This window comes from Calidris pugnax, unplaced genomic scaffold (genome assembly GCF_001431845.1).
Source record: "Calidris pugnax isolate Ruff unplaced genomic scaffold, ASM143184v1 scaffold70, whole genome shotgun sequence".
Taxonomy (NCBI): domain Eukaryota; kingdom Metazoa; phylum Chordata; class Aves; order Charadriiformes; family Scolopacidae; genus Calidris; species Calidris pugnax.
In genome coordinates, this window is record NW_015090862.1 from 6,466,902 (window position 1) to 6,490,804 (window position 23,903).

The following is a 23,903-nucleotide window of genomic DNA, read 5'->3' on the forward strand; positions in this document are numbered from 1 at the left end:
TTGACGGCGTCACCGGCGGTGGCGGCAGCGGCGGCCCCTCGTCCGTGCCGGGCCCCCCTGGGGGCCGCGCTCCGGTAAGGCGACGGGAGGGGCCCACGGGGGGGGCTGCCGCCTCTCTGCCGGACCTCGGTGCGCAGTCACCCGGGGAGCGTGGCGGCCCGCAGCGCGGAGCGGCTACTTGGAGCGGGGCGAAGCCCGGGGGGCGTTGGGGCCGGGGCAGGGTGGCAGTGAACGGGGCGCGGTGGGGCCGCCGGGCCTCTCTGAGGCGGCCGAGCGGGCTTAGCGGGCAGCGCTCCCCGCCGGGCCGGCCCCGGGCGCTGGCCTTTGCCAGCTTCCTCCTCTTTCATCATCTGCCTCCGTCTCCCCGGCTGATGCAAGGTGTTCTCTTCATAAATGGTGTTATTGTGGCTGTCGCGGCCCGGCCCGCGCTCCCCCGCAGGTGTGAGCGGGAGGGCGGCAGCGGGTGCGGGGCGAGGAGCGCCCGGCCGTGGGGTGGGCCCGCGTTCAGAAGCTGCGTTGGCCTGGCTGGAAATCATAGCAGGGAAATAGTCCTCAGGGGTTGCTAAGTATTCATCAAGAAGAATGTGGCTTTGGGGAAGAAATTACACGGCTTTGTGAAATAATAAACCTGCACCAAAACCCTGAGGTATAATACTGCTGTAACGTGTTTTTATTTCCGCTCTGCAGCAAAGAATCTGCTGTAGAAGAGAACTGAGTTTTTACTTGGAATGACAGCACAGCAAACTCTAAAGAACGCCCATTCCTGTCGGTGCCTTGTTATTCATCTTTGTCAATGCTTATTTGAGTTTTTTTTTAGTCTAGGAAATCCTCTTTGAAGACGGAAGAAGTTGTTTAGACTGTTATTGTAATGGTTATTCTTTCTGAGACTGGTATTTATTCTACTTCACAGTGGATAAATAGGATGTGATACGTGTTACGTTGTCAACAATACATAGGGCTGTAAACTTATACACCTTATGCTTCTGGTTTGCATTTCACTAAGCTTAGGGAAGTAGTTCACACTTCTGATTCCCTACACTCTTCCATCTGTCCCTAACAAAAATACTTTGAGGTTGAACTCTGAATATAGTGGGTATTTATTTTGTCTAGATAGAAATTTAAAAGGTGATGTCACTGTGAGTGTAGGACATTTGTGGGCCTAGAATCAGCTTTGCAGTTTAAACGGGAGTGTAGAAGAATGTGAACTATAACTTTCTTTTGAAAAATAGTGGCAGTGAAGGTATTTAGTGAGAAGCCAAACCAGTGAAGCTGTGTCTGGGGGGTGTGTATCTTTCTTTTTTTTCAATCTTTCCTTCAGGCTTGGCCAGACATATAGGGGATGTGGAATACTTTGCTGTATCCTATAGTTATCCTTGCTGATAGTGGACTAGAACCCCTGTTAGCGTCATCTTGATTTGTTAGGAAGTTTGCAGTCTTCATGTCTGTTTAATTCCTGCCTGAAACAACTTGGTTTTTTTAATAGCTTGCATTCAGGAAGACAGTGCAAACTGTATCTAGCACCTCTGGGCGGGTAGGAAAAGCCACCTGCTTCTTAGTGAGTCTTTTTCACTTGGTGGTGAAGAATACAAGCAGATGAAGACTTTTGTGAATAGATCAGTTTAGCCATTGGGCTGAGATTAGCTTTCCATGTTTCAGTTTACTTAAGGGATTGTGTTTGACCTCAGATTTAGTTATGACTATGTGTGTTATATTAATCTTTTACAGAAATAGGCTTTTACAGAAATTAGCTCTAGCTAATGATTGAAGTTTAGGAACACTGTACCTAGGTGGGTTTTTTTTTTTTTATTTAAGCTTTTTAGGCTGTTTTGCTCTTTTAGAGCTAACTAATGATAATTAATAAAGTGCTTGACTTTTGATAACTGTTTTACACATGTATGTGTGCTGAATGTGCTTGTAGGAATATAGCAACCCTAGAGATACCATTCAGTCTGATGCTACGCTAGCTATCTGTCACCTTTGATAAATTTAACAGTTCTATCTGTAAACCTCAACGATTCTGTCATTATTCTTTTTTATCCCATACTTTTTCTTGATATTAAAAACTTTTCTATTTTGGATATTGATCACCTGTATGCAGTTAAATATGCAGTATTAGTATAATCTGGTTGAAAATAAGTAAGGCCAGCAAATAATAGAAAATAATGATTATTTGTCTGCTTGTTCCTGTGTTTATTTTTTTAATATTTTTTTATTATGCCAATACTCACAGAATTAGGTCCTGAAGCTTTCATTTGGGAACAGAAGACAGGTGATTAACGCTTCATGGAGCCTGAGGCCATGGTTGTGTATTCAGTAGAATTGGTTTTATGCAGTGCTTAATTACCTGTCAGTCTGTGATCTAGTTGGAGAGGGAGAACACGATAAATGATGAAATGCTGAGTTAGCTAGAGGAAGACAGACACTACGATGTCCAGCACAGAGTCTGCTGTTAAAACTTGCACTTGTATCAACAGATTTTATTTTTTTTTTCCCTATTAAAGCATTTGCATTATGTGACTTGGTTGTTTTTCATCTGGCACTGATATGCACTAATACTGGAATTGCCATGTTATGAAACCACTTTCTTCCACAGTGGAGATCAAATTCACTAGTAAGGACTGGGTAACCACCTGTACTATATTCGCCCCAAACTGTATTTTTTGTGGTTACACAAAAGGCTTGGTTTTCAACAGCAATAAATTTGGTACTCTTACGGTCACTGTTATTCACTGAACTGTAGAATAATTAAATGGAAATATTTTTATACTGAAGAGAATTCTTAAAAGATAATTTCAGATCACCAGTACAGTTTTTGCAATGTAACCAGTGATGTTTCCGATAGGGAGCAAGTTCTGGTGCTGGTAGTTACCTTCCTCTGAAAGGAAAGCTGCTGCTGCTGAACGCCTGGTCAAATTAATTTCATGACAGCAAGCAGATATTATCGCCTCATGAGAACTCTGGAACACAGTCTTTGCCATTTGGGCATTTGTTATTTTTTGATGATTGAGGTAGTATGATTTTAAAGAAATCATTATTTTAAAAAAATATATATTTATGATTCAAAAGAGTATGAATTTAAAAAAAAAAACCAAAACAAAAGCCCCTACCCAAACAAAAAAACAGTCCAAACCCACCTCCCACCCTGATGTTCCCTACCTGAGATTCCAGGAAAAGCGCTAATGAAAGAAAAAATAGATCTAGAGGAAAATGACAACCATATTGAAAATGGGGCTTTATAATAAATGGAAATCCAGTTTTTCAGTAATTTTGATACCTGTGTTGATTGTTAGTAAATATTTTTGCTTTATAAACTGTGGTTGTGATGATCACCTGATTACTATTACCTTTTTTATGGAGGAATCTGTAAAATATGTTAAAGTTGAGGAAAAAGTGTTACATTAGAAAAGCATATGGTAGCTACCATAATGCAGAGATATGAGACAAATGTTTATTTTTTAAGAAACCTAAATGGAATTGGAAGTTTTATATTTTGTTGTGCAAATTTTCTAGCCTTACTGGCATATTTAGATGTTCTAATTCAAGGTTTGTGTATATTTTCTGTGTTAACAAACTAGGATGAAAGAATTGATAATGAAGTAGGGAGTAAATAAATTTGAACAAATAGGTGCCTTTCTCTGTGTTCTTACTGGAAGTAACTAGGTGTGGGAAATAAAGCAGATGTCTGAAGTTCTCAGAACTCTCTGCTTTTCTATAAAACAACGTTTATATTGACAGCTTTATTGAACCATTTTTTCTTTTGCTGTTTTGTTACTTTGTATGCATAACGTAACACACAGTTGATTGGAAATTGTTCTATTTTGGGGAAGATTTTCCCCCCCGAGTTAAATCTTTAGTAAATTTTATTTAACAACTTGATATATTTTTATTTTAAGGAACAAGAAATGTGTTAAATTTCTTTTTAAAGTCTTTCTGTTAGTTAAGGACTTAAAAAATAAGCTGGATGTGTAACAATAATGAATACTCTGTATTCCTTGTAGAGGAGAAAAAATAAACTGGCAGCTGCAGGCAGATAGTTCTCTTCTTAAAATAACTTCCCAAGTCATCCAGTAGCATTGTAAAAGGTAAAATTTGTACTTCAGGTTTTTTTGTGCTGTTTTTGTACTCTCCCGGTACTCTCTCAATTATCTTCAGAATCAGTATTTCAAGAGTAGTTGAAAGGAGTGAAAGCAACACAAAACATTGTTTTGCCTCCTAGTTGAAGATACTTAGTTCCAAAGGTCCTACTTTGTGTTGTCTCCAAAAAAAGGTGTTTTTCATGAATAAACTGTAGTTCCTCTGCATGTAACAATGACTTTACCTACTGAAACATGTCTTAAACAATTACACTACAAATAAATTTTAATTATTCATTTATTGACTAGTGTTGTTTGTTCTTAGCTAGTCTAAGAGCTTTTTGACTGGCTAAAATAGTTATGTACCTAACAAAGCTGTTTTTGCTCTGAATATAAAAAAGATAATAGGAAATATGGAAAAAATAATATTTTTCTGTAAACTTTTATTCTCTTTTTCTTTTTTTTTCAATTCCAGAGTAACAGTTTGTGAGTTAATGTAGTGTTCTGTAACATTATGATTTGTTTTCTTTGTTTTTTTTTTCAAGAGAGCAGTGAAATTATGTATCTCGCATGTTAAAAGAGTCTACTTTTGCTTGCAGTGTACTTTGAAAATGTCTGAAAATTCCAGTGACAGTGATTCGTCTTGTGGCTGGACCGTCATCAATCATGAGGTACCCAATCTCAAATTAATAAAGGTCTATCAGGTTGAGACTAGCCATATGCAGTAAAATATTATTTCAACTTCGTAGTTCTTGTTTTGTGTGGACATTGCATATCAACAGAGAATATAGAAGAGAGATATTTATAAATAAGAAAGCATAAATCTACTGTTTTATGTAGACCTTTTATTATATGTGTATCCTTTACTATAGCTGATACAAATTTTCTTATTTAAAAGAATAATTTTTTCTTCAAAGTTTTTACTTTGAGGAATTGCTAGAATTTTAGTGAGATGTTCTCCTTTGTTCCATCTTTCCTGAAGATATTGACATACTCTGTGACTTTTCTGTTGTTGCTAATGTAGTTCTTTTCCTTCCAAATCTCCTTCCACTACCTCTCCCCCCACTCCAAAAAATAAAAATGTTGGGAATAATGGGCAGGAAAAATAGACAGAAGGAAATGATTGCATGAGTTCTCCAGGTGTTTTCTACCACTAAACTAGCTGATCTTAGCCTTAACAGTTGCTGTTTAGGAGCAGCCCTCTGTCTTTACATTCTGTCTGCCTTACTATGAAGCTACAGTGAGTAAAGGAATGCCAACATTTTATTAGGTTTACTGGGAGATGAAGGTGATGGCAGGGCAGGGCAGCTCTCCTTACACCTGTGCTATAAGGTCAGGAATGAGAAGAATAGCTTTCTTGGCGTTTAACGTAGTGATTGATGAGGGCTTGCTGTACTTATGCTTGGACGATCTTGAAAACTGTGACAGCCTGGAGGAACCGTGAGGGCAATAAGAGATTCTTCTGTGGGAAGGACTGAGTTTTGAAGCGACTTTCTTTTGTGTTTTCCAGGGACTTGCAGAAGCTTTTAGCGCAAGTTTTTTGCAGTTCGCGCTGGAATTCTGGGCTTCCTTGGCCTTATTTTTCAGGAAGGAGAGCGCAAGGCATAAAATATATAGAAATAATCTGGATGTTGTCACCTTGTGGAGGAGGAATTCACATGGCAGTGCAGGACTGAGCTAGTGGCAGCAGCTGAGAGAATGGGGGTTTTTGTCCATTAGGCAAACTGTTACTGAAGAGATATCTTCTATAAGGAAGTGTACAAAAGCAATCTAATTATTGTGTAAGGAAGTTGGGATGGTAGATTGTGTGGCAGCAGATGAAAAGAGCTGGCAAAAGACTGTTCTTGGTTCAAAATACTTGCCTTTTAAAACTTACTCAATTGATGAGTGGAGCTCTATCAAATTTGTGTGGTTTCAGTTGTGTTTCTGTCCATCTTCTGATCTCTGCTATAGATTCATTTATTAGGCATACTTTTATTTGGGATGAAATGCTAGAATTCCCTCTTTATTTGGTCAAGTCTTGGGGTATAGCTCTTTGTAAAGTCACTGTTATGTCTGTGTACCCCTGGTTTAATTTGTGTGTTTATTTTCTGTCTTCTGATGTTTGATTAGTTATATAAAGTGACAATGGCTTTACTAAAACAAAAGTAGTTTTTAATTCCTAGTAGAATAAACCTTGAGACAAAAGGGAGAAAAAAAAGTGAAGCAATTCAAGGTCTGTTGGGATGGGATCCGTTGTTGCCTAGGTGTCTGCAGGGTAGGTGTCTGAATCTGATGTTGGTGTCTAAGTTTGCATTATATATATTAAATCAATACAATCAATGGAGTCTGGAGAGTGGTAATTCTTATGCTAAGGTCAACACTTACATTTGATCAAATGACTTGCTGTCTTGACTCTGTTCAATGGACCTGTTCATAACAGTGCCTTCAACTTTTTTTTGCTCCGTTTGCTCAGGTGTAGGCACTTGAAGCTAGATAAGATTAACGTTTTATCTTACTTTCCCCTGGCGGTGAACAAGGCAGGCCTGAGTGCTCACAAACTCTGAGGGGCCCTACCTGTTAGTGTGAACCTCCAGTATACTTTCCTACTTTAGTCCTGAGATTTTCTGTATCTCTTCAGATCTTGGCTGATGGGTGGGTCTAATATGGGGGGGGTGGTGGTGGTGGTGGTGTTTGTTTTGTTTTTTAAGTATTAAGCATTGTCTTGGAAACTGAGCAGGTTCTTGAGCCAGAATTCTCAGAGCAAATGGGTTAACTGTTTTCCTGGAACAACACTTACATATTGGCTGCCTGTGTCTTCTTGTTGCCTGCCCCAAAACATCTCTAGGAACAGTACTTGAGATATTTCATTCATAGTAGGAAAATAGGACGTAATGGGAAGAGATCATGGGTGGTGATCAGCTGTTCCTCCTTCACTGCAAACTCCCCTCTTTGCTGATAATAATGAAAATCTAGGTAATTCAAAAGGCAAGCCATTACAAGCTTGTGATGGTACTAAAGTTTTGAAAGCTCACTTCAGTTTCAAGTGGGATACAGGAGCGCACAGGCTGCCAGACTTTACAGGTATCTAATAAACGTGAAAAGATTTAGGAGTTGGTTACAACAGTTGGGTCACTCAGCTGTGAATTGCAGGCTTTACTTTCATACTTGGGATGGTTATTTTACAGATTATACGTATCTATAAAAGCCAACCAAGTCAAAAAAATCTTCACTCAGATTTTATAAGTTATGTATAATTGAGTGGTGAATTTCTGCAAAACAGTTGAGATTAAAATTGTGATACCTTTTTAGTCAAAAGAAGTAATTTAACAAATACTTTGTATTTTTTAAAGCAGTTAATTTTTGAAGCATTTTTAAAAGGAACATAACTTTGTAATGTGATATAGAATATATCTCAAGCAACTCTTTTTGAGGTATCTAATCTTCCTGGAGTACAGCCTCCTCTTAAAAACAAAAACATGAATGTTTGCTTAAGTTTTGAAATGAGACATCTAGGGAAAGTGATCTGGAAGTATTACTAGTACTGTAATTTCACACCTGCTGTTGCAAAAATAGCTATGTCTGTTTACTAAAACAGCTCAAGTTATTTATAGAGCAGAGTGACTTAGTATTTTTTCAGTTACCTTTTGCATGTTTATAGTTTTCTAATAACCTTACTTGTGTTCTATCAGTTCTTTTGAACAAAATTTGCAATGTGAAATTTAAATATTTAGAATTGTCAACCATATTGCTTGGCTTTAGTGCCCTGCAATCTCTGAGCATTTTTTATCTTCAGTTCCTGTTTCACTCTGAGGTTGTTGCTGAGTGGCAGCTGACTAATAATTAAGGCTTCTTTCTGGATTAAAGACAGAAATCCAATTTAGAGACTGTATGAATATGTGTTTTCCGGGTGTCAGAGATGTACTATTAAAACAGCCATTCAAATTTGCTGAGAGGAATTGAGATGGAGTAGAGTTATACACATTTTTTTCCTGGTACTCACTAGAGTTGATGGTGATACTCTTGATTTTCCATTTTTGGGAGTGGGTGGTGTATTTACATACAATACATGGGCATATGTGCAAGAATTAGATCTCGTATTCAAAACTCATTTGACAACCTCCTCTGTCTCTCTAAATTCTATTTAATAAATAGGTCTTATAAAGCTAATAGAAAAGAATTATTTAAAATACTTAGCATAGTTGTGAATTGATGCCTAAATTGCTTTGTTTTCTAGAATTGTCCTCCTCTGCCCTTTTTTAATCATGGTCATAAGTATTGCACACTAACAATTGTTTCCCTCTAGTTAATTACTTGGTATTTCTCTTGCTTTTCACTTAAAAAATCTTCAGTTTTAAAGGTTATTATTCTTCTGTTTTTATTGTTAATGTCCTGTTTTCTTTGTAACGCTTTCCTTCTGCTTTACTGATGGAAAACCCAATAACTGTAATGTTCATTTAAAACTCTTTGACTCCAGGGTTCTGACATAGAAACAGTGACTTCAGAAAGTGGAAGCACAAATGATAACCATGAGTTTGTTTCAGAAGAATACGTTTCTTTGCAAGAAGAGGAGCAACCAGTTGATTTGCAAGGTAAGATATTAAAAGAGGAGCAGTTCCATAAAATAGGTGTCTGTTGTAGCATTGGCACAAAATTAGTATTTTTAATGGTTTGTATACTTTGTAGGCCTCTATCACAGTACCTGCTTCATCAGGGTTATGGAAAATACTCAGTCATCAACTTTATACAAGGATTTTTTCTTTAAATAGATGAGATAGTAGAATGCCTTTCATTTTGTCAGTACTTTAGATGTGTTATAATATGCACTGGTGTTGCTCGAAAATAGTTCACAGAAGTGCTATTGATAAAAGAAATTTGCTATATTAAACATTTCTTAATAATGTCCTAGATCAAATAAGAGTACTTTGGAAGGAACTATCAGTGCTTTTACACCTAAAAATAACATTGTGGCACTGCGTTGGCATTTCTTGAGTTGGAAGTGTAAGTCTGGTGCATATTAATATAATGAAAATCCTTCCAATTCTTTTAATTGCTAAATATAATACTCAATTTGTGGTCATACCACTCAATAGTGGTATGAGAACGCAGGCTTGACAGGTTCAGTGTGCAGTTGACTAAATTTGAGCTTGGCCATGTTTCCAAATTCGTAACCTCTCCTTATAGAGACAGGGCTAGACACTCAAACTCCATGACTATCTGGAAAATACCTTCATTACAAATGTATTGTGGTATCAGCTTACAGTATAGTGTTGGTTTTTATCTAATTGTGCTTTTCATTCATAGGTTACTTGCATTATGATCAGTATGAGCATTTGAATTTGTGTCCTCCAAAACATTGTATTACATAATGACAAATTGGATTCTGATGTTTGCTAGAGGCATATTAAAAATGAGATTTAGTATATTTTTAGAAAACCTTACATGATGTGAGTAGATAACAGAAATCTGTCACAATTACACATATTTTAACATTATATGGGAGTGGGCATAGTATGTGGAGTTACTGGTTTTAATTCTATGTTTGTTTGTTTTTTCCTCTTTTTATTTATATAGCCCAGTGTGACAATGATGGAGAGATACCAGAGGTAGATAATACTCTCCCTGCTTTTGAGGAAACTCAGACAGTTTCAGAGGTAAATGATGTTATGTTATTCAGAAGCTTCTGTAAGCCCCCTCTGCCAATGTCAAGCAATGTTTTGAAGGCATTAAAAGAAAGATACTGACTTTTCCTTTTTTTGAAGTATTAAGAATTATCACTATTTTAATTTTTTTTTTTTTTTTATATTGAATGTATGTGAGTAGTGTTTACATTGCTCATTCCCTAGGGAAAGAAAGAAAAAATCCCTGATGATGTCTCCTGTGTTGGAACTATTAGCGATGATTCTGACATTGTTACACTTGAAGCTCCAAAACCAGAAGAAACTCAAAGTCAGGAGGAAGCTCCAGCTGATGGTGAAGAAGCTCAAAGCTCAGAGGATTTTAACATGGGCTCCTCCTCCAGCAGTCAATATGCATTTTCCCATCTGGAAACTGGTAAGAGCAATAAATTACTAAGCAACTGTGTGCAAAAATGTCACTGGGGTTGGGAGGAAAATAATCTTTGCTTAGGGAACCCTCTTTGTGTGCTGAGGGAAAAAAATATGTTCTTGTTGAGTAGAGTTCTGAGTATTTGCAGTCTCTAGGACAACTCTAGTTGCCCTAACTCTAAAACTTTGTCTAAATATACGTTTGCCATCTTTTTATTTGAAAGCATTTCTCTCCCATTGAGTGTTAAATATTTTAAATAGAAAGTAAATTTCTAGTTTATTTTTGAGAATTAAAATGATTTTTAGTTTGTAGAATAATTGTAGGTTTCCTCTTGGAAATTTTTTCTGCTTTTGTAGAGTTGCCATAAAAAACTAACAACTGGGAGAGGATTGGGAGAGGACTAATAGCAGAATGAGTACAAAATTTTTTTGCTTACCTTCATAGCTACATAGAAAAAATATATATATTTAATTTTTGAAGATACTCCCAAAACTTGACAGAAATGCAATGGATGGTATTCAGGAGGAAGGATATGAATATTTGACCTATTAAAAATAAACAAACAGAACCCCAACAAATGCAAACAGAAAATCTTACTGTTGTGTTACTTTTCTCTAGTTCTTCTTTTTTAATTCTGCTTGGCTGCTTATTTGTGATCTTTTCTGTATTCTCTATTCTCTATAGTGCTTTTGTTTTACTGACTTTTACCTTTCAAATAACTTTATTACAAGAGCAGGATTTTTCTTAAAATACTGTTTTGTTGTAGAAGTAGAATACAGCATTGTTAAAGGTTCATGTATCTGTATAGTATCCATCAGAATCAGAAAATGACACCTTAGCATGTAATTGTGACAGGTGATGATTTGTAACAAAGCTGTTCCCTTCTCTAAGTCTTCTGGATGACTTGACTTAATTTTTAATTCAAAATTGAGTTGACTTTCTTTTTTCTTTTAGGTCTGAGTTCTAAAATTGTTTTTTTTCCCCCATGTTTTTGTACACAAAAGTCAGTTGGCTGGAGAAGCTGAGGAAGATTCCTGATTGTGTAAGGGGATGGGGAAATGAGGTGAAAGAGCATGTGGCTCGCAGTCTTCCTTTCCAAGGTGGTGTGATCAAATTTGATCAGCTTGTGTAGAGCTGATTGCTTATGGCTTGCATGGAGTGTTCTTAAAATTATCAGTAGCAATCTGACTTGATCTTACAGTACTGATATTTCAAACAGATGCCGAAAGCCACTCCTCAGTGAAGAATTTGGCTAAGCTGTTGTTGTTTTATTTGCTATTTTGAAGAATGTTAAACTTACATGTACATTTGGAATGGGCATCAGTAAGCTTTGCAATACATTTTAATATGTATACTTGACCATTTAAGTGAATGGTTCTTGTTGGATTCCAAATCCATGTGTGACTGGCAAAAAGAATTTCTTCCTTCTAACTTAAGCTGGTTTCAGCATGGTCTAAAGTGCTGTGTATTTGGTTGATGGAGGATTATAGAAATGTCTGGAATACTTTTGCATTTATTTGAAATGCCAAAGTTACAGCAGTCAAAATTTTCATGCCTCTTTTTGGCAATGGAAATCTTTGCCACCCACTTCTTGTTGAGATTTCTATTATGTTGGAAAAGGATGAGCTTTAGATTTTCCTAATATAGATACTAAAACATTCCACAAAGATTTTCTGCCACTTCTACTTGCAATCCAATTCCTGTTTAGGCTGTCTTCACCATGCAAACAGAAATGTTTTTATATTGCTTCATGAATGAAGTTATCTAGCAGAAGTGCTCATATACTGAAATAAACTGTATCTGGGCTTTGGACGTGTCTGTGCAGAAACGTCAAAGAAAATCACATTCTTAACGGACGTTGTTGCTTCATCTACTTTCTAGTGTAGATCTGACACTTCAAAATCATAGCAGAAACTAGAATTTTGGGCCACTGCTGTGGTCACACTTTGTTTCATTCATCTCATCCTGTGAATTTTAGAGTACAGCTTTGTACTGAATTCTTAGAGCAGCTGAAAGGCAATGTCATTCTTGTCCAAAAGGGTAATGCTGTTTACAAATTGCCAGTGTTTATGAATGGCTCTAATTGTCCTACAGCCTTTTCTCTTTGCTTTCTGATTTGTCTTCTTTTTTTCTTCCCTATACTTTGCTGTCCAGTGTGTATCAAAGAATTTCCCATTTGGCTAGAAACAGCTTGTTCCTTAATGACTTTTGTATTCCATATGTGTAAGCTTCTTTGGTTGTTGCAAAAAATCTAAAAAACCAAATAAGCAATAATAACACTTGTATTATTAAGTATATCCTGTATAATCCTTTGTAATGTCTGACCTCTGCATTCTAGTAATAATACCCCTCTCCTGACTAATATCTGAATGCTTGTCTTTATTGTCCAGGATTGGAGAAGAATGCATCTGCTTAAATGACTAATTCTAAAATAGTGTCCTTTTCTGCCAAGCTATATAAATTAATTTAAGAATTTGCATGTCAAGTAGCTGTTTAAGTGATATGTCTTTATTGCAATGTCTGCTTGTTCAGTCTGGTTTGACTAACTGACTAAAATGGGTTTTTTTTTTCTTAGTAAGAGGGGAAGTTATCTTTCACTATCTGGCCTGTTGTTTGTCCATGGAGTCAGAAATTAGACATGTATTCCAGATGCTAATTGGTAACTTTTTCTGGGGTTGACGCAATCATTTCTATGAAGTTCAAATTCAATTTCAGTGAAGAATTTTAACTGGTAATGCTTTTTATAGACAAAGGTTAGCACTGATGGGCATTTTTGTCTATTCAGTGATGTGTGCATGGCTCTGCTCAAACAAATGATTCTCAGTTGTGAATGTTCAAGGACAGTAACTGTATTTATATTTTTAAATTTGAGTGATGATTTGTTATATGAGAATGAACAACCATATTTCTAGAGGAGGCATTAGCGTTGTGTAATTGCAGGCATCAAATTTAGAACTGTCTGAGCAGGAGCACTTTGTCATGTGCTGGAGGCTTCATTCATCACATTGAATCTATTTCAGGCATGTGTATTAGGTACATGAATATAAATTTTCAAAGCTTTTTTTTCACCCTGCTACTGCTTCTCCTTGATATTTGCCTTACACTTGAAAATGATGCTTTCAAAGGAGGGAGATTAAATAATCATTACTTCTATAATGGATTGTATAAATTTGTTTACAGTAGGTGCAGCAAGCATTTGTACCACTAATAGCAACAAGCAATTACAGCTCTCTTGTTATTTTCCTAGCTAGAATATATGGCTTTTGGGCCATAGATACATCAATGTACAAATGGTATCATAAATACCATTTCACAAAAATGCTATAAAGGATTCTTTTTATGGTTAGAATTTGTTCTTATCTCAAATCCTGCCTGATTTAATCTTCCAAAACATCAGTCAGGTAACAGAAGCGTTTTGGATTCAGATTGTTAGGGACGGACAAACACAGAAGCACCTGAGTGGTTCTTTTCCTGTACAGTAATGGTTGAAAATGGCTTTTGTGAAAGGTGGGAAAAGATGTTCATAGGTAGGATATGGTAGATATTAAAAGTGAACAAAACTACATAGTTAAATAAATTTGCAATGCAAAGCTGTGTTTGGGTATTTATAATAACTACATTAATGGAACTTTAATGGAATTTTTTCTGCAGCTGTATGTAGATGACAGGATGAAGTTTTTTGAGAGAATATGATAAAACTGTCTGTCTTTCAGAAGGCTTTGTTTTAGCCAGCCTTTCTGTTGCTCTCTTGTTATTAAATAGATCAGTCTCAAGATCTGTTAGAGAAGGAAAACTGAATTCTTAACCTTTCTACTTCACAAGAATTTGCAGAGGCAGTACATGTAGGTGCTTTAAAAGGCAGGATTGTCTGGAAGAAACACTGTCTAATCAGTGGAAGATAAGGTATGGGGAAGTGCCATACACTTTTTTTCTGAATTCTTGATTCTCTATCTTTTCCTTTTAAAAAATGATTTTTTTAACTTTGGAGATCAAGCATTCCTTGCATATTGGCCAGCACAAACTATCACACTGAGATTTTTATTTCTTTTTTTGGTCTTAATAATGTTCTTTAAGATAAATGCCAAATATGTTTTGCATAAATATGATGGATTTTGGTACTAGAGTTGAATTTTAAAGCAACAATTAGTGCATTTTAAAGACTGTTCTACGTTGGTTTTCAGTTTTTTCGTCTCAGGCTGGCAACGATGAATCGAGTAGTGATGAAACTAGCAATCAGTCCAGTCCCACAGTACGAAAACGTCGGGCTAAGAAGAGGCTGATCTCCAGCTCTGAGGGTGAGGGTGGGTCACCTGCTGAACCGGAGTCTGAACCTCCCAGAGAAGAGCAGCACAAACGCCAGTTCAGTAGCGGCCTTAACAGATGCATCATACTTGCTTTGGTGATTGCCATCAGCATGGGCTTTGGACACTTCTATGGTGAGTTTATAGAAAACAAAATATATAGAATTAACATTGTACATAACAAATATTATTTTATTGTGACTCTATTGTGACTTTTTACATTTCTTGTTCTCTGCTAACAGTCTAAATCTAAAAATGAGAAAAAGCATCTGCTAATGTATGGATAATATAGGAAGGCCCTTCAGCAGTGCTATTGTATTTAATTATTTTTAATTATAAAGTAAATAAAAATTAATTAATTTTTTGTTGCCCTTCCAGATAGAACTTTCTTCTTGTTCTCATAATGCAGTGCGTACCCTTCGTTTTTCACATCTGTTCTTCTGAAATAACTTTGTAGTAGTGCTTATCATTCCTAACAGCATTCACAGAACTATTTCAGGCTTTTGTCCCGTATGGACTTACCTGGTAAGTGTAAGAGCAAGGTGTGTTTTTAACTGGAGTTCGTAGTATCAATATTTTTTTCTCTCCAGTGGAGAAAAATACACTGTATTTGTCCTTGCAATTCCAGAATGGTTTAGGGAATTCAGGATAGCAGCATTTTTTCCATGTTCAATGTGGTGCCTTAAGTTAAGCATCACACAGATTGTTACTACGTTTAACAAATCAGAACTCATTACAGATCTAAATCTACATAGTGCAGTCCTGATCTTCTAAGATACACGTGTCACAATAAAAATTATAGAGGACATTTGTTTTTAATAGTAACTTTTCCTGAGTGGATTTAGTTTTATATCAAAATGTGCTGTCTTGAATGAAGTGATTCAATTTGAGACTGGGAATATGATTCTGATTAGATTTTATTTTCACTGATTGTTAGGAGTCTAAATTTTAACATTTATTTTGAGTTTTATACTAATTTTCACTTGACCCTGATTTTTTTTTTTTGTTCTTAGGTAAACCTGAAGGTAAGAATCATGAGTGATGTATTGTGGATGATGTGCTTGCATTCAGATTTCCTTTTTAAATTGTGCCTGTGTATGTGTACACACACATCCATATATGTATGCATACTTACAGTAAAAAAAAAAATAAAGTCTGAAGGATTGCTAGTGTATGTGGGATTATAGGAGTGACTAATCCGGACGTGTAAAATACTTTTTATTTAGCAGCTGCAGCTAGCAGTAGCTGGTGTAAAAACTGATTGATATACATTGGCATACTGGAAGGAGAGAGGAGCACAGGACTAGACCAATGCTTTGTGGTGGTCACTTGAGGTTTCACTTCTGTTAATTATTTTACTGTGTTTAAATTGGGGTTAATGATAAATATTATCCTTTTAAAGAACTTTGATATCTACAGATGAGAAATAGATTTTGGAACTGCACTCAGGGTCATACCTTTATTAAGGAATTCACTTTGCCTTGTTCATTCATTGAATCTGTACTTCTAAATGAAAATTGTCATTGCTGGTGACAGTGCTGACAGCATTCTCAACAGAAAGGAGGAAACTTTCTGTGGCTTTAGTTTTTGCTTCTACAAGTCAAAGTTCTTCATGTTTAAGTATAACTAATCTTTCTACCACTAGAAAGGAAATTAAACCCTGCTTTCCTGGGGTGTGGTGTTTTTGGTTTTTTTTTTTTTTTTGAACACAAACTTTAAAAGAAAAATCATCTCCCTAGAAGACTACTTTGCATTTTCTGTGATTCAACTCGGAATGAATGTTTTCCACTACAGTCTTTTAGTGCTAGGCTAATTGCCATGTGAGAAGATTAGGAAAGGGTTACTTCTTATGAAATTACTTTTTTTGGGGGGATGGAGATGTTAGAATAGTGTTTTCTCTCTAGCTAGAGCTCCAGGACCCCTTTAAGACTCTTGAAGATGTAGAAAGCAACTAGGATTAGCTTTTAATCAGTAACTGTATCCTAATCAGTATTAAACTGAGTTAGCTGGCTTTATGATGCTCTAGGAATGAGACTGAAAGAGGGCAAACTTTCCAGGAAAATAGGTAACTGGAAAAGCTAAAGTTAGGAATCGCTTGTCAGAAGAGTGTCTCGTTATAGACGTTCAAATATTTAATTTTTTTTCTTTAACCAGAATCTGCAAAAGGAAATATTGCTGTAATGTTAGGGATTTGGATAGATTGCGTAAAGAATCTGAAGGATACTGTGCCTTAGAGTCACTGGAAACACAAACCAATTGTAGAGGAATGGTACCTCACTACAAGCATTTTCAGTGACTTTGGTACCCCTTCTGTGTTGCTAAATGTGATTTTTGCTTACTGAATCTAAGTTATGATTCTTGATAAGCAGAGAAACAGTTTGAGTTCTCAAAATTACAGTTTCTCTGTAGTTCAGGTTCCTCTTAACGTGAACCCTTTACACTAAATGATGATTTTTCAGAGGCAGTCTTCAAATTCTTAGGGTCAATCGACTTCTTCAGAAGTATCTATAAAACATAGATATGAAAAAAAATTTACTGTCAGTATATTTAAATTCACTTATGCAAGGATCTGTGCTTCCAACAAGTGTTTATTATTACTCTACAAACTTAAAATCATTGCTGTAAAAAGGTTTCTTTCCCTTAGCTGAATTGAACTATTGAGGTTCAGCTTGGTTTAGTAGAGCATTGTCTGTCTTGAAGTTCATACTTGACAATATATTAAATAGAAATTGAGATCACAAAAAATTCTTTGGTGTAATACTGTTTCTTCTGTTTAATAATATGTTTCCACTTCCCCCCCCGCTCCCTTTAAATATGGGAATAGAAATCTGCCTATGCTTCACTGGTTTTGAAAGAAGTACTTAAAACTTGCGGTTGACATCTGCTGTGGAGTCAATTCAAGATAATTTTAAAAGCAAAGAAATAAAAACTACATCAGTGTTAGGATTTACAGAACATGTGTATAGGTAGGGAAGTACCCATAAAGAAGTTTTGCTTGACGGGAAAAAATTAGTGGCTAGTATAATGAAGATATCTTTTTCAGAAAACTAGTGTGTCCCAGCCTTTATCTGACAATTGAAAGGCCGGATATTTGCTTACTCTTCACTCATGGATAAGTGGGACAAGACAGGGCCTGCAGATACTTGCTGCTTTGTGAGCAGTGCATAATAATGGTGTTCCTGCATGAAAGTATAAATACTGTGTTAAGATCCTCTTATTCATGTAACCTGGCTTAACAGTAAAAGTTGTAATTCTGAAATGGGCAGTGCATGGATGGTCTCCCTTTTACCCTGATTGGCTTGCATGTTACTGAAAAAATGACAAAAATAAATCACACATACTCCTTCCTGCATCACTTTAGTTGTTTCGTGATTTTTGTGATACTTCTATATAGTGTTCCAAAATTCCTTAGTTTGTTATCAAATAAAAGACAGCAAATTTTGGTGTCTTCTTGAGAAATTGCTTATCATTGGAAGAAACAAAATCAGTATGTAACAATCTGGTTTTATGGTCTTTATTTTGTTACAGCTACAGTTAGTCTGTTCCTCTAACTACTTAATGTAAGTCGGACTATCAAAAGAAACTTTTTATCTTTGTAGGTACAATACAGGTCCAGAAACGTCAGCAGCTGGTGACAAAGACACGTGAATTAAAGGATATGAAAGATGACCTTTACCAGTGCCAACAAGAGCAAGGAGAAAGCGTGAATCATAAAGTGGGGGTAGGTATTAATTTAGCTGGAAGTCATTGGGTTATTGTGTCATTATGTGTGCAATTTACACGAAGTGAGATTAAATTCTCTCACAGATCCATTACATTTTTTTCTTTAGGAAGTTATTTCTGAGAATGTAATTTTTCTTTCCCTGAATTCTTGACAAAGATTTTGTATTTTTATCAAATTTGTTATTAGAATGCGTTTAAACATACTGGGTTTTATGTGTATAGTCTAGGAGTTAGGTGGACACAGAGACTGTTTCTTTCCCTGTGACATAATGCCAGGTTATCATTAATGAAGGCAGCTAAAGTAGAACATGCTGGTAACCTACAAGTTCCTTTTTTTTTAGTTTTCTTTTATGTTGCTGATAGCAGCATTTAAACATAATTCAATAGGTTTGGTTCTAGAGTTTGTCAGGGATGCCAAGAGACTGTGGTGATCCTTTTGTCTTAGGATATAGTTACATGAACATGTATTTTCAGGAGCAAATTTGGTTCAGAATCAGTTCCTCACTTTCTGCCCCAGCTGTTGAATCCCCTTGCTTCTGGGTTTGCAACCTCTAAACCCAGTTTGCTGAATGCAATCAACAGTAAACACAGATGTTTTAACTTTCTTTTAAGATGGATCAATTCACATACCCGGTTTGCTGTCCTTCAGCTACTGAAACCAATATAAGCGAGGGGTGATGATCTGTGGTTGGAATGGAGAGCCTCTCACGTGGTCTTTGTTGCCAAGAAAGTGTTTGTTTGTATATCCAAGATAAACAAACTAGCGCTATTTTTGTATCTTGCTGCAATGTGTTTCACTGTATCCAAAATTATAAGTAAACACTGTCTGGGCTACTGTGGCCTTTCATCTTTCTAGCTGAAATTGTAACAGTTCTAATTGAAGTGTTTTTGCTTGTTTTCTTTTTGTTTGTATTAGTCACTCAAGGGAGATCTTCCCACATGTTTGACCTCTACTGAGGTGGAGAAGAAATCCTTTGAATCTCAAAAAAAAAGTCTTGCTGCAGAAAATCAGCACTTAAGAGAATCTCTAGAGAAGGAAGAAAAAGCTTTGGCCTCACTTCAGGAAGAATTAAGAAAGCTAAGACAACAAATCAGAAACTTAGAAGATAAAGGTACTAGCACTGAGTCTATTGTAATGGAAAATCAGAAACTACGGGAACATTTGGAAGAGGAAAAGCAAAGAAACCACAACTTTCTTAAGCAAAAGGAAACACTTTTTGCAGAGGCACAGATGTTAAGGAGAGAACTGGACAAAGAACGTCACATTACAGAAGCTCTAAAAAAAGAACTGGAACAGTTAAGCTCTCGTCAAACACCTGACAGTGCTGATGATGATACATTAAGAGAAAATGAAGAAATAGAAATTCTGCGAGGAAGACTAGTAGAACTAGAAAAAAAGCTGAACTTCGAGCAACAGCGCTCTGATTTATGGGAGAAGCTGTATGTTGAAGCAAAAGACCAAACTGAAAAACAAGAAATGAGTGAAAAGGGACAAAAGAAAGGTCCTAAAGGGCAAAATAAGACTAAAAAGAAATCAAAGGAATCATTTTTTGGTTCAGTTAAAGAAACATTTGATGCTATGAAAAATTCCACGAAAGAGTTTGTAAGACACCACAAAGAAAAGATTAAGCAGGCTAAAGAAGCAGTGAAAGAAAACCTGAAAAAATTCTCTGATTCTGTAAAGTCTACATTCAGACACTTCAAAGATACCACAAAAAACATCTTTGATGAGAAGAAGTCAAATGATAAAAGACATGAGGCAAACAAGAAAGCTCGAACCTTTTACCGAGAACATAACTCCTATGAAAATCTGAAGCACATGCATTACAGGGGACCTAACATGCCAAAAGAATTCAGAGATGGAAGAAAACATCAGTTTACAACATTTGAAAAAGATACAGATTCACAGAAATGTCTCAATGATCCTTTGTGTAATAGAAAGCATCAGTTTGTCCTAAAGGGCTGCTCTGGTATTTTTGAGTGTGCTCATCAAGAATTCATTAGTCTCTTTAACAGAGTATCGGATCCTATCAGGGTAGATGAATTTAATCGGCTAATGAAAAAGTATTTGCAACAAGTTGTACATAACTTTCATCACTGGAGAGAACTAGAAAGTTTCATCAATAAGTTTTTTCATAATGGGGTATTTATACATGACCAGATGCTGTTCACTGACTTTGTTAACGATGTCAAGGATTACCTGGAAGATATGAAGGAATACCAAAATAATAATGAAAAGGTTTTTGACGATTTGGACAAATACATCTACAGATACTACTTTCATTATGATAATTTACCCCAATATGGACCCAGGTTTGTTTCCATGTTTCCTGAACTTGTTAACAGAATGAAGTAGTCTTTGTAAAGACAACTAGTGTCCTTGTTCTAACAGGTGATCTTCTAGCATGTATGTGTATATACATATATCCACACTAAAAGACCTTCTGAATGACTCAACAGAAATACTAGATTGTGTTATATAAAGAGGATCTGTAGTACCTTTATATATAAATTTTGTGTATGATCTTAGTTTAGGAGGCACTGCAGATCTACTGTACTTAGCCCAATTTAATATTTCTACTGAGTTCTATAGAAAACTCTGTAACTACAAGTAGGATTGTGTTAGACTGAGCAGCTATGATTGCCTAGCTGATGGAATGAGTAACTAGTTCAGGAGAAGCACTACCTAGGACTTCCTTGTTGTCCTTCCCTGAATAAGAAGGTTTTTGAATATATTTGAGCAGTCTCAAAAGTCCTGTTCTGGCAGGTATATTCCGTGCTGGCTTTTCAGTTGGCTTTTCCTGTATCTACTGATATTCTCAGGGCTTCTACAGAGCAGCTGAGGTCTGCTGCCTGCCTGGCCCAATGGAGCTAGATATATGGTGGACTGTTTCCACCACATAGACTTTGGTGAAAGAAAATTAAGCAAGGAGCCTTAATATATTGTGTGGAACTTGCTCTTTCTGGAACACTTATGTATACGTTTTATGTGGCTTTTATATCATTACTATTACAAAATCAACTACATAGTCTCTAATGTTTATTCTGATCAGGTAAGAAAAAATGTGATATATTAGCTAATTTATAGTACAGAAGAAGTTGTCCTTGTAGATGTAACAGAGCTTTTCCCTGTGCTGGTATTCAGTGCAAAGCATAATATTTAGATCAAGGTCCAGTTCTTCTTCATCAGGTTTCTGTTTTGGACTTCTGTTGTTTATTATTTAATGTGTTTTATTGCAGCAGGAAGTCTGAATACTTAACTACTTTGGGGTTACTAAGTATTTTGTGAGGTAGTACTTTCTCTTATCAGAAGTTGAACCAATGTTCCTATTACCAGCTACCAAGCAGCCTTTTTAATGTGTAGTTTTGGCAAACGCATAATTTTATGTTTTTATCTCATTAATTTAAATACTGAATTTTTGGGCACTTTAGTTCTGTTTGCAGAAAAACAGAATTTCAAATTCATTTACTGATAGCTTTATACAGAAGTTTGTATGATACTGAGGATGAAAATAACCTTAGCTTAGCAAAAGGGTAGAGACGCTAGTCACATGGTAACAGCATGTAATATAATGGGACTGTTTGCATCAAAAACTGCAACAGGTGAGCAACAGTGACTTGTCAGTGCCCCCTCTCTTTGTGTAAATGAACTTACTGTACATGAAAATTGCTGAAGTGCCTATAACACAAAGCATGCTTTCCTAAGGGTCTGTAAACTTTTCACTATTTTTATAGAGCAGAATATAATAGAATAACTGAAAAATAGATTGAGACCTTGCTCAAGCATCACAGTAGGGATAATCAAACAGATGTTGACCTAGTTTTATTCCAAAAAGAACTTTGGGCAACCAGCTGCAGAGTGTTTTTATTTTTAGAAAGGATTTATTTCAGATATACCAACTTACTGATGATTTAAACAAATAAGCCCTATGCCCATTTGGCTTACATGAGAAAGGGCTACTTTTTAATATTAATTTTGTTTTCTTTTCAGTCAGCCTCAGCATGTTAAAAACTGTTCTTGACAATGTGATTGTGTTTCAAGATGCTTTTAGAGATGTTTTCGTAAGAGTAGTAATAAGCTTTTGTTTACTCCTTGCAGTCGACCTAAAAGGCCTTCTTTTACACAAACTGAAAATTCCAGACATGAAAAACAAGCTCAGAAGTACCACCACCGTAATAAAAGAGAAGGTAAATGGCATAAACATGGTCGCACTAATGGAAGATACATGGCAAATCTTGAAATAGAGTTGGGGCAATTACCCTTTGATCCAAAATATTGAGTAATATATGGTAAAAATAAGATTCGAATTAATAATTCAAATCATCTCTGGAAACTAATTTTTTTCAACCAAGCAGCAAGATGCAAGTTTTTTCTCTAATTTGATTTTTACACGTTTTTGTTAAAAGGCAGAAGTCAAGCTTTCTAATTTGCATATTCTGTACTGTTGCTTTAAGTGTTCTTTGGAAATGATGGTAGTTTGGGTGCCAGCAGTATTGTTGCAGAAACTAGGCATGCAATGACTCCTGTATGAAAAATATGCTTCATTGCATTCCGTTAGTGTAGTTCAAGCTTGAGTCATGCATAATGTACCAATAATTAACTCCAATGTTTGATATACTAACTTCATCTCATCCTTCAAAAAATAGGTCTACATTATGGTAATGTATTTGCTAGTGTTTTGTAATTTTACACTTGCTTCTTGTCTTTTGGAGGGGGGGAGGTTCAAGAGCCTGTTAAATTGTGAAGAATTTGCTGTGCTGCATTCTAATCAGCTTGCTGATTTAAGCACTTGAAATGTCTTGCATATCTGCATATTGTAGAAGAAAAATAAAGAGACATTGTGGGTAAAAGTCTTTATTTATGAAACAAACCTGGCATAGCTGTACAGTTCTATAAAAATGGTCCACTCTTGTCTAATTTCTTATTGTTTAAATAGTCATGTGGTAACTTTGGTCTTCCTGATGTTTTTCTAGTGTTATAAGGTAGGTAAGCACCCCCCACCCGGCCATACTGCTACTGAAGTTGCCTTCAGGAAGAGGTTGAGATGTTTCCAGAGAGCCAGTGGCTGCAAAATCAGCCTTCCCCATTTAACTTACCCGGTTTCAGACTCACTACTCTCTCCTGTCTGCAGTACAAGATGATCTAAGCATAGTACTGCTAAGCAAAACTGATCTCGTTAGGTCTTAAGTCTAGAAACTGATCTTCAGGTATGATTCATTTCAGTTTTTTTTCCTGTAGACGTAGATGTGGCTTCCAACTCGTCCTTGAGGTACATGAGTGTGAAAGACAGTGGCTGTTTTCTCATAGCCCCTTAAAGCTAGAAATGATGATATTTCCTGTAAATGAACATACATTAGTTTCCACAGTCAGAAAGTGTAGTTGGGAGTATCAGAACAGTGTTCCAAAGTCTTCCGAAAACCATCAATTCAACTTTCCCCTGGGAGTTTTATCCTTTATTTTAGGAAAGACTGCTAGAAAAAGAGGTGCCTATCCGGTTTGATCCTGTCTGGAGTGGATATTCACCGGAGACTGTTGTTTGAGTACCTGGACTTCATAGAAGAATTGGGGGGAAAAGGTACTCTGGCTGCAGGCATTTTTGCTTGTCGTTGTTAACAGGTGCATGGTCCTAGGCACAGACCGCACATTTAAATATGATGTGAGGAGAATTCATAAAACATTACTTTATGGCATGTAGAATTTGCACAGAGGAGAGGGCATACGTGAGAGTTAAGTGTATATCAATGCAACAGTATCTGTACTGTGTTATGGACCAGAAGG

The 23,903-nt window shown here is 36.3% G+C and overlaps 2 protein-coding genes across 5 annotated transcripts in view; one reads left to right on the forward strand and one right to left on the reverse strand.

Annotated features, from left to right (window-relative positions):
- CCPG1 (cell cycle progression 1) lies at positions 1–23,016 on the forward strand. 4 transcript variants are annotated; one of them, XM_014944335.1, is made up of 11 exons: positions 1–74; positions 4,673–4,744; positions 8,530–8,644; positions 9,627–9,706; positions 9,899–10,106; positions 11,105–11,200; positions 14,282–14,536; positions 15,415–15,426; positions 18,001–18,122; positions 19,041–20,437; positions 22,224–22,975. In XM_014944335.1, the coding sequence occupies exons 2-11, from the start codon at positions 4,685–4,687 to the stop codon at positions 22,402–22,404; spliced, it is 2,526 nt and encodes an 841-aa protein (XP_014799821.1). In that variant the 5' UTR covers positions 1–74; positions 4,673–4,684; the 3' UTR covers positions 22,405–22,975. The 4 variants fall into 4 exon arrangements, with proteins under 4 accessions (XP_014799821.1, XP_014799822.1, XP_014799823.1 ...); XM_014944336.1 differs by lacking the exon at positions 15,415–15,426; XM_014944337.1 differs by lacking the exon at positions 11,105–11,200.
- The window catches only part of PIGB (phosphatidylinositol glycan anchor biosynthesis class B), a 9,377-nt gene continuing 8,437 nt past the window's right edge, over positions 22,964–23,903 (reverse strand). The window contains exon 12 of the mRNA XM_014944339.1: positions 22,964–23,461. Coding sequence (XP_014799825.1) covers positions 23,345–23,461 — 117 coding nt within the window. The 3' untranslated portion in view covers positions 22,964–23,344. The remainder of the gene's footprint in view (positions 23,462–23,903) is intronic.